This window comes from Gallus gallus, chromosome 20, assembly GCF_016699485.2.
Source record: "Gallus gallus isolate bGalGal1 chromosome 20, bGalGal1.mat.broiler.GRCg7b, whole genome shotgun sequence".
NCBI lineage: Eukaryota > Metazoa > Chordata > Aves > Galliformes > Phasianidae > Gallus > Gallus gallus.
The window spans coordinates 3,492,292-3,504,936 of NC_052551.1; the positions used below are offsets into that span (position 1 = coordinate 3,492,292).

At 41.7% G+C, this 12,645-nt stretch overlaps 1 protein-coding gene across 8 annotated transcripts in view; it reads left to right on the plus strand.

Moving 5' to 3' along the window:
- Positions 1–12,645, plus strand: part of PTPRT (protein tyrosine phosphatase, receptor type T) — a 432,923-nt gene that overhangs the window by 285,134 nt on the left and 135,144 nt on the right. For all 8 annotated transcript variants that reach the window (XM_004946992.5, XM_040650803.2, XM_040650804.2 and 5 more), the window contains exons 8-9: positions 313–609; positions 3,192–3,301. In XM_004946992.5, coding sequence (XP_004947049.1) covers positions 313–609; positions 3,192–3,301 — 407 coding nt within the window. The remainder of the gene's footprint in view (positions 1–312; positions 610–3,191; positions 3,302–12,645) is intronic.

The window sequence follows — 12,645 nt, forward strand, 5'->3', positions numbered from 1 at the left end:
TTGGGTTCGGTGACATTTCACAGGACTCAGAAGCATGACCTCTGTTCAGTGCCCTATGACAGGATTTTCACTGATGGTTCAGCAGCTAGAATGCATTAGTGGATTGGACATTAATTTCCCTTTGCCTTTGTTCCTTCTCTCGAAAATATGAGTAATATCGCTTTTACATTGCAAAGGCAAGAACACTCACCATTGTGAGGGGCTCAGATACTCTGGCAATGTGGAAGGAGGCGTATTAATGGTGGCTGACTTCCTTTGAAGTTGAATTAATTTGTTATTTCTTTTGTTATTTATTCTCTCTTTGCCTCACAGATCCTGTCCATGGACCACAGAATGTAGAAGTGGTTGATATCCGTTCCCGGCAGCTGACATTGCAGTGGGAGCCCTTTGGTTATGCGGTGACCCGCTGCCACAGCTACAATCTCACAGTGCAGTACCAGTATGTCTTTAACCAGCAAAAATTTGAGGCAGAGGAACTCATCCAAACTTCTTCCCACTACACCTTGCGAGGTCTTCGGCCCTTCATGACCATCAGGCTGAGGCTGGCCCTTTCTAATCCAGAGGGCAAAATGGAGAGTGAGGAGCTGGTTGTGCAGACTGAGGAGGATGGTAAGTTATGTCGGGTTTGCTTGCTTGCTTCTTTGTGAAGGCATTGTAATATTTTCAAACTGTAAATAACAGCATAATCTCCTGTCCCAGAAGACTTATAAATGGCTTCTCTGGACAGGATGTATGTTATGCAAGTTAAATTTGTAGGTGTAAATAATTTCTATTTCACAGCAGTGTTCTTGAAAGGGCAGGACTCCCTGAAGTGCTTGGAAATGACAAGCACCAGTTTGAGCAGTTACTGAACAGCAGTAGGTTTAATTCTGTAGAAGTTGTGTTCTGAACTACCCAGGACCTACAGAGCAGCTTCCTTTATCATATGGGCAAATATAATTCTGACATTAGTTGTTTTTTTTTCTGGTTCCTTTACATCACAGTCCTGGAAGAGTTATAATGTCTTCCTTTCCAAAGTGTTTTTTCTTAATGCTGACCTTGTAGATGTAACATTTTATATATGTCTCAGATGCTAAATTCTTTTGGTGCTAACTCTTCCATTCCAGATACAAAAGAACACTTTTCAAGAAGTACTGATGGAAAGCTTTAAAGTGTTATTATCCCATCTGAGCTATTTCAGAATAAGAACTCTCCTAAGCTACAAGCTTCCATTTTGTCTAGGGTTAAAAAGAAATGTTCTTCCTCTGCCAGAGCAATAAGAAGTTGCTTTCCTAAGTTTCTCTCAGCTGAAAGTGGTTCCAGACATCCAATATATCATATAAGGGAATTAAGAGGATGGCAGATCTTTCTGAAAAAATGAGTGTGGTTTTTATCAGTCAGGCTTAGAAGTGTATTTTAGTTATCTTTCACAGCATTAAAATTTTGCTTGAGTAGGTGGATTTTTAGGTGGCCTTGTAGCCATCTTGAAACATAAATTGTATGTTGTCCTTAACTAGGGAAATCAATCTTTCATATTGATAAAGGTGTGCAGCCCATAGCATCTTTATGCCAAGGTACAATCTGGCTGTTTAGGTGGTTGCAGCTTTGCTGTTGTGTAGGTGAAAGAGGACACGATATATTTCCCACTGAGTGTAACTGTCCTTTAGCACTGCATCCAAATGATTCCGTCCTCAAACACTCTCCATCCTGTGTATCTGATGGAAGGCAGGTAGGTGGACAAGATTTAGCTTGTAAGCAAAATGTAAATATGCAGCACTGCAGTCTTACAAATTAGAAGACAGCACACTAAGCCTTTAAAAGAGAGTTAGCCATGTCCTGACTTGTCCACCTGTGTAATGCCTTGAGTTGTCATGTGCATATATCATCTGTAATGTTCCCAGGTGGAAAGCATGAGTAAGGGAAGGCACTGTCCAAGAGAGCTGAAGAAGAGCTGAAATTGCTCACTGAAAATAATTTTTGAAGGAGGCTACACTGCCTACATTATTACTGATCCTCACAGTGTGTTTGAAGGGCAAATCCTGCTTCCTTGTGGATGTGCCATTCTTCCAACTCTCAAGCAGTTTGTTGGTGCAGCAGTGTCAGGCTTGTTAACGACCCAATAGTGTTGAACTTTTTCTAGATAAAGCACAGCTCCACTGGAAATCCAAGGATGTTGTATTCCAGAACAGGGAGAGGATTAAAGAGAGGCTACTCCCTGTAACTACACTGCTTGACATTGTGTGGGCATTATGGACATTTCTGCAATGTTACAGTGATGATAGAATGGCCTGGGGAGTCCAACAGCACAGAAAAGAAAGACAAGACATTTAAATGATAAGAAGGTTGTACTGAAGCTCAGACGAAAGGAACAGTGTGCCATCTCATCACTCTTTTACGTGGTAAAGACAGGCCTAGGTTATGTTCCTGCCTCAGTGAGTCAGAAGACTTCTGGAAAAGCAGTGCAGACCAGCTGGAGTGCAGTGCTACCAAATGGATCAGTGAGCACTACTGGTGTTCTCCTCTGGCCAGTTTGTTGAGGTGTCTCAATGCCTCACTGCACTGCACTGCAAGGACACAAGGTTTTCCAGTGGTGCAACAATACATGCAAGAAGGACAATGGTCTTTATGCACTGAGGCTGTTCTCTGAGAACTGCAAATACTACTGCTTAAATTACCTTCTGTACGTCAATCTTTATCTGCAGAGAGTTAATTACTGTTATTTGCACTAATTCAAATAGGTGTATTTGAGGTGAAGTTGAATTGGGTTAACTTGTTTAAGTTCTTTTTATTTAAAATATATATTTTTTGCATCTTAAAATATGAATAGAAAAGAAACTAAGAAAAATATGCACATGCTGCAATACTTGTTTTTGGCAATAAAAATAAATGCATAATATGGGGTAAAATTAAACATTTATTTGGTGATGTTGTATGGAAGCAGGAAGCATCAGTCTATGTGCTTATGCAACGAAAACACTTCCACACTACTGGAACACTGTAGACTACTGGAGCTAGCTTTGTATTGTCATACATTCTAATTTTGTTTGTCACTTAGTGGTTTTCTTTAATTACTATTATTTTTATTCTTTATTTTCAGCTATGAACTTTGCCTGATGGTCTCTTGGTGTCTTCTGACGTGTGGCAGCTGGAGCTTGTGGTAGCTTCTAACACAGCATTGTGTTTGTTTGTTTGTTTGTTTTTAATTCCTGTAGTTCCTGGACCTGTTCCCTTGGAATCCATCCAGGGAGGACCTTTTGAAGAGAAGATCTATGTTCAGTGGAAGCCTCCAAATGAGACAAATGGCATCATTACACTTTATGAGGTGAGGAGAACTGGCTGTTGTCAAAGCACATATGCCATAGGGCCTTTCTCATATGCGTTTAAGCCAGTCATGAGCTCTGGGAGATTTCAGAAAACACTGTGATAAGCCTGAATAAAATACATAAGAATATTTGAGGTAGTCTGCTGTTGTCACTAAAAAAGTTTTCTAGTTCAAGGCAGGTGGGGATTGGGGAGGAATGTTTCACCAGTATTTGTGGCAAATTTTGCCAAGAGATAATCTTTTACTGAAGTAAGAACTTGTGTTTTGTTGGTCACTGTGGAGACACTTGGGGAAATCTGTGCAGATTGCAGATGACCTGTCCTGAACTTGAGCAAACCCTTGGAATTTCATGGCTTTTGCAGGTGTAGTGGGCTATCCTCTGCATATGAGTGAGGAGTTACACAGTAAAGCTCTCTGTATTTTTTAAGAAATTGGTCTGAATAGAATCAGTTGCGAATGCATTATTTTTCTGGCAGCAGACGTGACCTATAATGGAACACATTTAAAGCAATCCCAGTCAAATGATGCAAAAATAACTCCTTTTAATTTTTAAAGAGGCAGTTTCCTTCTAAAATATTGCCTTGGGCTCAGCTCATTGAAAGGACTTCAGCAAACCAAGTAGCTTTTCTGGCTGAGCAGCTGCACAGAGATATTTTAATGCCTCCAGGGTAGTGATGCTTCATGACTGTGCCTTTGCCCCTCGAGTCATACCATTGCTGGAGTCTCAGTGAGGCACAAACAGATCTTTTCTTTTCTGATAATGACTCTATGCATATTTGACAGCTGAAGCCAAAGAGAAGTCAAGGTGAATTCCAACTTTTCCCACTCCCCAAAAGGATGAAAGTCCAAGTGTTTAAAAATACCAGGAGAACTGGAGTGTCTGAGGTTTGTCAAGAAATGCCAAAATTCATACAGAACATTCCCATTCTCCTTGGCGCCCCAGGATAAGTGTATTGACATGAATGGAGTTCACCAGCTGGAGACAAAAATACGGATGAGTGGTTGCCTATTATCTGGAGAGAGGCCAGAGTGCTTTCAGAGATACTGTCAGGATGTTGAACAAGCAAATACATGTGCCTGTTCTAAGTAGCAGGAGACTTTGTATTTTAAACTGCTAGTAAATAAAGCATAGATCTTTCCATAGAAATCTCTGATCGTGCTACCTGCAGTTGAAGTTTAATCTTCCTGGAAATACCAAGAAACCTCCAGTATTGCCTTGGTCGTTGCATCTTTTGTATTGCTTGCTCAATCCCTAGCCTGCTATGGATACTTAAACCTGAAACTGAATCTCTACAAGCATTATTTTAAGACTTCATGCTGAAGTAATTCCTCACTAGTAATAACCTCTAAACTGTCATTTTAGACAGAGTTTGGTCATTTATTTGTTATCATAGCCTGGTGCTGCTTTAACCTATTGATTAAAGAGGAAGAAAAAACTAGTGGTTAGTCTGTGATAGGTTTTCACTTCTTTCAGGTATCTGTGCTCTGCAGTACTGATCTAGATAGAAGTATAAGGCTTTAACTGCAACAGGAAGAAAAATAAAAGAGGTCAAACTAGGAGCCTGTGCAGTGCTACTTTAATGAGGTCTCTGTAGGGAGCACAGTTCCTGAAAGCCAGCAGTGGCAGCGCTGCTCTGTCACCAGCAGGAGCAGAAAACTCAGTGATGTCTGCAGCTGTCTAGAAACTCTGCAGTTGTGTTGCTGTCATTAGGGAGAAACAAGCCCAAGAACCAACTAAAATTTATTAAAGAAAAATTCCCTCCAAGGTACAGATCAAGAAACACCACATTATAAATTCGAGCTGGTGATGTCAAGTTCTGCATTACACCTGGGAGTAGCTGCCTAGATTCACACATAGGTATTGTTCAGGTGACTCTCTCTCTCAAATACCTTTTGGCACAAACATTCCTAATAAAATGAAAACAAAAAAGCCATCTTCCTTCCCCAAATGAAGTAATAGTTCCTTCTGTACCATCATCATCTAGGTCTGACTCATTGGATTTTCTGTACTGTATTTTTTCTCTAGTGCTGTTTAAAACAAACAAGTAAAAACCCCACCTTTCTAAGCTTTTGTGGCACTGGGTACAGCCACAGCTGGGATTTTAAACAATGGAATCTTCTAGATCACCGCATTAGTACGTAATTGTAGTCTGTTCCTAGGGAGCAGAAATCATCATTGCCAGAGAATGTGCAGAGCTCCAGGAGTTGCAAGTCAGTTATCAGCATGCTGGAAAGACGGAGATGTGAGTCAGGAAGAAGTGAGCGATGGTGCAGTGCATCCTGGGGATGTTAGGGGAGCACAGCAAAGCAGTTAATGTGATGAACATGTTCTGTGTTAGCGGGTGTCAGTTTGTCCAGTCAAGTGAGCCATTAGGGAGATGCATAGGCTGCTGCTGCAGGTAAGCACTGCAGGGGGCATAAAGCTGAGGAGCTCCAACTACAGCCAGGTCCCCAGGTAGCTTCAAGTTGTGTAAGTAGTTAGAGGAGACAAGTAGATCAATCTGTGTTTGGAAACATAGCTGAACAGTGATAATGGATTTTGCTGGTACTCTGGTTTGGGTAGAAAGCTCTGCAGAGGTGCTTTTGCATGTGCTGTTTGTGAAAGGTGTTACTGCAGCCATCTCGTAGTGAGCAGTGAGTGGCGGATTCTAACAATATCATGATAAGCTCTGCCCTCTATTGAGTCTCCTGGAAGTCTGAAAGCTTGTTGAATCTTTTTTTCCCCTTTTTTTTTCTTTTTTTCTTCCTTTTTTTTTTTTCAAAAGCTGCTGTGCTTTAAAATCCCTAATAATCAAATGGTGCTTATACCCACGTGGGAGTTCAGCTTCAAAGCCTTTGTGTACAAAGACATGCAACAAAGACTTCTTTCTTTTATCCTAAGCGTGTGTAAAGTCAAACCAGCATCAAGCATTGGGAGGACCTATGCTGTCCCTGGAATGCAGGAACATGCAATCTAATTCAAGGTCATGGACCAGCTTTGGCACTTAAATTCTCCTGCTTACAGATTATAGGAGGTTGTTTCAGGCATTTGTTCCATGATCCAAATGGAAGTGCATCCTGCACACAGGTGGACCCAGGTAATTTCTGAAAACTTGTATTTGATCTATACAATGTAAATAAGCAAAATGTTTTATAGCTACGTTTTGCTGGTTATTTGGGCAGCTGTGAGCATACAGGGGCACTCAGTGATTGACGTTGGTTTTCACCGTCGTAAGCATCTTATTTGTGTGTAATCAATGTCTTCTAATTGTCAGTTTTTAGAATGTTTCTTCTTTAGTGGGGAAGAAGGTCAAATAAAAAAATCACCACCAACAAAGAAACCCTCAGCATTCCTGTCTAAAGTACCTGTCATATTACTAGGGGGAAGGCATTGTTACAATGCATTACAATCCTAGAAGCATTTCAAGTGTGGCTGCAGTATTTTCAGCTCCTTGGCTAGAAGAAAGAGTCAGCCTATTGAAGTCCTTTCAAAGCCATGCCTAAAGGCAACATTTAAACTGTAAACTGTCTTTTTAAACATTGCGTGGTATAGTCTTGTAATCACTTATGTTCTCATCTTTACATTGATTAAGTCCCATGTGGGTTGCACATGGGGTCTTGGGAAATAGGGATGTATTTGCAGCTTCTAACTACTAATTTTCTCAGTCTCTGTTTCCCAAATGCTGCAAATCCCTATTTAGATGCTAGGAATAATAATGTAAGGGACTTTCATGCACTATTTCAGCTCTTTAATGGGATGCTTAGAGACTAGCTGCTCTAAGCCCAGTGGATTTGAGTTTAAATTGTGCATCAGAGGTTACAGATCCTCTACGTTTCCATTTGAAATTGCAGTCTGCCCTACAACATCTCTCCAGTTGCCAATATGCCACTTCTTCTCAATCACTTCGCTCACTTTCTCAGCAGGAGAGGTCGTTACATGCAAACTGCCTCTTAGATGGCTGTGTGTAGGGTCAACATTTGTGGGATGCACTGCCTGCATTTACAGTGGAGTGGAATCGAGTTTCTCCTAGCTTTGGCCCCTACAATTGCTTCCTTATTGTAAGATGAAGCTTGATGATCTGATGTGGTACCTACCCACCGCACGGTTCTGCTCCTGTTTGTATTCATATCCCTTTTACAGCTATTTGTGAAACCTGAAGTTTTTAGAATAAAATCTTCCCTACAGTAAGGTGTATCAAGTAAACTCTTCCTGAAGACAAAAGAGTTGAAATGTGAACTTGGCTTAGTCATTTGTTTGTTTATTTAAAGGCTTTTTTTTTTTTTTTTTTGTTAAGAAGAATGAAAAATGGCTCCCTCAAGAAGGAAAGCAACAACCACAAAATCTTGCAACCAATTTATAGAAAGCTCTACAGTCAAAATAGTAGAAGGATGACAATTCTCAGAAATTGCCTTCAGTGAGAAGTGGCTTTGAATGTTCCCATGAAAATCAATCATTTTACAGCTTCTCAATTGCGTTCTGTGGAAGCACGATACTCCTGGGACTGAGCTTTCTCACTAAGCTCACTAAGTGTGCACTGAAGGAAGTCCATGCTACACACAGCTGGCTGCTGCATTTAGCTGAGCATTAAGAGAGCATTAAGGAGACACTGTTAAGTGCTCAAAACCCAGAAAATGATCAATTAACAGTTGTATGTTTGGTTGTAGCTTTCTCACCCTCCTGTAAGGACATTTCACAATGCAGTCTTCTCACAACTGGATGTTTTTCTCTGTCTACAGCACTAATGTTTTCCTTTGACACTGGTTTTATATGGTGCCTTGTTCTGCAGTATGTTGTTTGTCCAGAGTCCATGAAAGTCAATTATAGGAAGAATAAGTGCTTTACTGCATCTGTGTTGTGTTAAATTAGAGTCCCTTAATAATCTAAGCTAGCAGCGAAACTGTGCGGCCATGCATAATCTGTTCAAGTTTGAAGCTGTCAGCTCTATAGTTGGCCGCTTCGTCCTCTTGATTGCGTGTTAGGAAAGCTGTGCATATATACACAGCTAAATTAGTTCTGTAGTTAACAGATTTTTGTGCAGAATTGTGCTGGAAGAGGGCTGCACTGGCTCAGCATCAGTTGTATGGTTGCTGACTGTCGTGCTTTCAGAACACTTGGTGGCCGGGTTGGTTAGGCGCTGCCAGTGCTGTGGTCACCTCTTAGTTAGGATTCAGGCCAGGATGTGAAAAATGAATGGTGCTGACTGCAGTGGTTTATTTTCTCTTCTTTACAATTGAGAAGGTCCATACATATGACTCTGAGCAGGATTGGGATGACATGTCAGCCATAAGACTGTGGTTCTGCTTCTGGGACAAGGTGAGGGGCAGTGAGAAACTTCTGGTGGGATCCGAGAAGCACCTCTGTCAGTCCAGCGTTGTTTGCCAGTAGAATCTCACAGGGAGCCTTTCCCCTTCCCACCATCCCCTCGTGGTATTTAATAGATAAACATGGCTTCTAAGCTCCTTGTCAGACCCTGAACTCTAGCATGAGCCCGAGCAACCTGTTAGCAATATCCTGGGCACTTAGAGTGACTGCTACTGCAGGGAAAGCCTTGCTTACCTGACATGGTGGAATTGCAAGTCACTGCCTGAAACAGTGATTGAGCATCTGGTGAGAAGGCAGGGCCAGCCCAGGGGACCTCAGCTGCAAGCAATCCACCTGAGTGACCGGAAGGGCTGCAGCCAGGATCCACCCCTTCCCAGACCTTATTTAAGGGTTGGTGGTGGAGGTAAGTGTTTTTTTTGCTGGAGATCCCTGCATCTTTGAGGCCTTTCAAAGGTAAGCAGCTTCTTTCCTTTGTTTCTGTGGCTATTACACTTGAGCAAATCTTCACTTGCTGCAGCCTAGGACTTCGTTGTTACAACTGCTGCTATTGCTGCACTTTGCATTGTGTTACAGCATTACACCTGGGCACAGCAGTGCGGGGAACCAGTGCTTGCAAGGGCTGCTCCTTCAAAGCTGGATGACTTTTCTTTTGCTGTCACATCTGGAAGCATAAAATGCTGTGGCAGGAGTGAAGTGGATTGGGTCAATTTAGAGCTTGTGTGCGGGATTATAGGAATCATGCTTTGCTGCGTCTGTGTGATAGTTTCTGGGGCAGTGTCTGCTGGCTGTTGGTGCTCCTTACATCCTAGGAAGACAGGGCAGGAGGTGCAGCAGGTGTGGGTTTTTGGCAGCCCTAAGGCAGGGCTGTGTGCTCAGGTGCAGGCTCAGCTGGCCCTGCAGGGCTGCCCCCATCTCTTCCCGTTCTGCCCCTGTTAGCTTCCTGCAGCCTTCAAATTACAGAAGTGTTTGAATGATTTCCCATTTAGGGATGATTTTGTTTTTTGAATAAGCACCTTAAGGAGCTTTTGAGCAAATGTCTATGAACTATATAGGATTCTTAATTGTGTGCTGCTCACTCACCATTACCTACAAGATGTACTTGGAAGCAGTTGTTACTGGTGCACTTTTAATCCTATGATTTCCAGCAACATCATGATGAGAAAATGAGAGGCTTTTTTTTTGAGGAATTCAGGTGTCAGTGTTTTTCAAATGTATGACAACCTCTAGGTAAATAGCAGGCTGCTGTTATTAATAGTATGAATCAACTGGTAAAAAAACTGCTTGATCAAGCTTTCCTGAAATAAAAGCATAATGCGGTCCCCTGAGCACAACACTTTCTTTAATTACCTTTTTATTGTTCTTTTGATGCCAATAGAGTTACAGCAATATAAATCCAATGCAAATGAGAGAAGGCATTTGGCTAAAAAAAAATATATATTTTTTTAAAAGGGAAGAAGTGAATTATTTTTTGTGCATGTTAGATTTTCTTAACCAAATGAAATGATAAGGACAGAAAACCAACACTTTTTCTTTTTTGTAATGGAGCTGAAATGTTTTGAAAAGTGAGCCTTTCTGTAGGTCTGTGAGCTCTTTCTTTCTGCCTTCCGCTGCTTTGTTTTCTTTGCTAGAAGAAAATAGAGTTTTGGCCTCTTCTCCCATTCAGACATATCTCTTGGCTGCTCGGTTCCTGATCCCATCCCTTCCATCTCATCTTTCCATGTGCCAGTGTACCTGTGCACTTGTGGTATTACAAAGAAAGTTCTGTAGCATCTCCAGATTCAGATCTTGCAGTATCTTCCTTCCCAAAATGTGACAGTTCACTAATTTGAAAGCAAAGTGCAGATACAGGACTGTATGAGGGCTGCTCTGAAAGTAATGCCTCCGGTTTAATGATGCTGGTGTATAGTGTCAGAGGTAGATGTTGGTGAGATGGCAGAGGAGGTTAAACCTTCCCACCAATATCCCATTCAATTTTGTTGCTGTGTGACAGATGGCAGCAGAGGGGCAGTCTGACAGAGTAGCGTTGGATATAGGAGTATATTTGAAGCAAAGGGGTGGGATTGAATCCCTCCATGTGGAAAAAATGGCACCCAGTGACATTCACTGGTGCTTGCTGAATGCTTATGGAGAACAAGCAGTGAATGTCAGCGCAGTGAAAGTTGGACTCTGTGTGCAGCACTTTCCCAACAGCACCATCATAACAGCTGTGGACTATGGGTTACCCCTGCTGATGCAGTGTGGCATGCAGCTCTTGTTCATTGCAGGTGAAAATGCACAGCTCATGGTGGTGACTATGTTGAAAAACATTGGTTTGTAGCTGAGAATGTGCTCTATCAAATACTGTTATTGTGTTCTTTGTATCAGTTGCGATTTCCATGGGAATAAGTAGGAGGCATTACTTTTTGGAGAGACCTGCAAAAATGAGAATTGGCTTTATTCAGTGTAGTGGTGCAACTGAGGAAATGTGTAACAGAGGAGAAGCTGCACAGCTTGGAAGCACGCAGCTGCATGAAGAATGCCCTTAACAAATAATGCTTTTTAAGATTTCTTTAGAAAACAAGTAAGATCCTTTTCAGGAAGGATCAGCTTATGAAACAGTGGTTTGCATGCTAATGTACATAAATGCACAGGGTTACAATCTAGTGGGACATGCATTAAAAAAGCTTTCAAGTACACAAAATAAATGTAGTAAAAGCCAGTCAAGGTAGAGTTCTCATTGCCTTCAAGAGGAGGTGCCAGCATTATGGTTCCTTTGGAAACTGATCTGACAGTGATCCTTGTTGCATGCTTGGGACTTCTATGGTCCTGCTATCCACTGGGTACTATGAGTCTAGTTTTGGGTTTACTTTCCATGCCTCACTCTCCTTACCAACCACTTTGCTTCCTCTTTTGCCCTCTCCATTTGTCACTGTTTCTCTGCTTTCTGTGCTCTGTGCCACCCCGGTGGCATCACTGAGAGCAAGGCTGGGACAGCTTCAGAGGAGGTGCCTGGCAGCTGCCAGGTTTTGGCATGAGAGAAGGATTGTTGGGCTTCCTTGCTCCTCTCTTTGTTTCTATACTTCAGCTGCTTTTTAAAAAGCAGCTTAGGGCGAGGCAGGCATTTAACTTGGAAAATAAGTAGAAATGGATAGTTCAGTGTTTGCATCACTGAAAAATGTAGTCTTACAAATGTGGGCTACTTTAATAGCTAGGACTGATATTTTATCTATAAATGTGGCACAGTGTGGTTCTTGCTGCTGTTACTCTGTGATGTATGGCGCACAGACCAGCTGAAAGTGATGTTGCTGTTACTCCTTTGTTGGTTTGGGGTTTTGTTCATTGCCCACAGCTTTCACTACAGCAAGTGCAGCACGGCAAACCAGCTCTGAGAGACATTAAGCAGTGCTTTTGACATCGGGAACAAACTGAGGAGCAAGCATGGGGGTTGAATAACCACCTCAATTCTGCAGTCCTATCAAAGCAATTTCTATAGTTGTCATTTTCTGCTATTAAACTGAACAATGAGGCTCTCCAATAAAATCATATGAAATAGCAGCTCATTAAAAACTCTCTTTAATATATAGCATGCTAATTAATGTCAGTGGGGTGCAAGCTTGAATGGCAGAACAGACTATAATGTTTAGAAAGTATGTAAAATAAAGGAAGATATTTTATCATTAATGACCTTTTAGTAAACCTAATGAAATCCTTAATGGCCTGAATACATTACCACGGCACTCCCAATTGCTTTGTTACCTACTCTATTTTTTCTCCCTTTCTCATAGACATTAAATTTAGTTTTATTTATGGAAAACAAAAAGTAATAAAGTCCTAAGGAAATACGAATGGGAAGGAGGAGCCTGGGCAAGAAGGAGAATATGTGAGACTTCTCAGTCCTGACGTTCCTGATCCTGCTGAAGTCTGGGCTATGTTCTGTGTCCATTCTGTCCGTGTTTGTCTTCAGGTTTAATTGACTCCCTCTTTGTGGGAGTCAATAGGCTAGGGAGCAGAAGGGCCTCTTTTGTTTGCAGGGTCTCCCTGGGTTAACTTCCACAGCCATTCC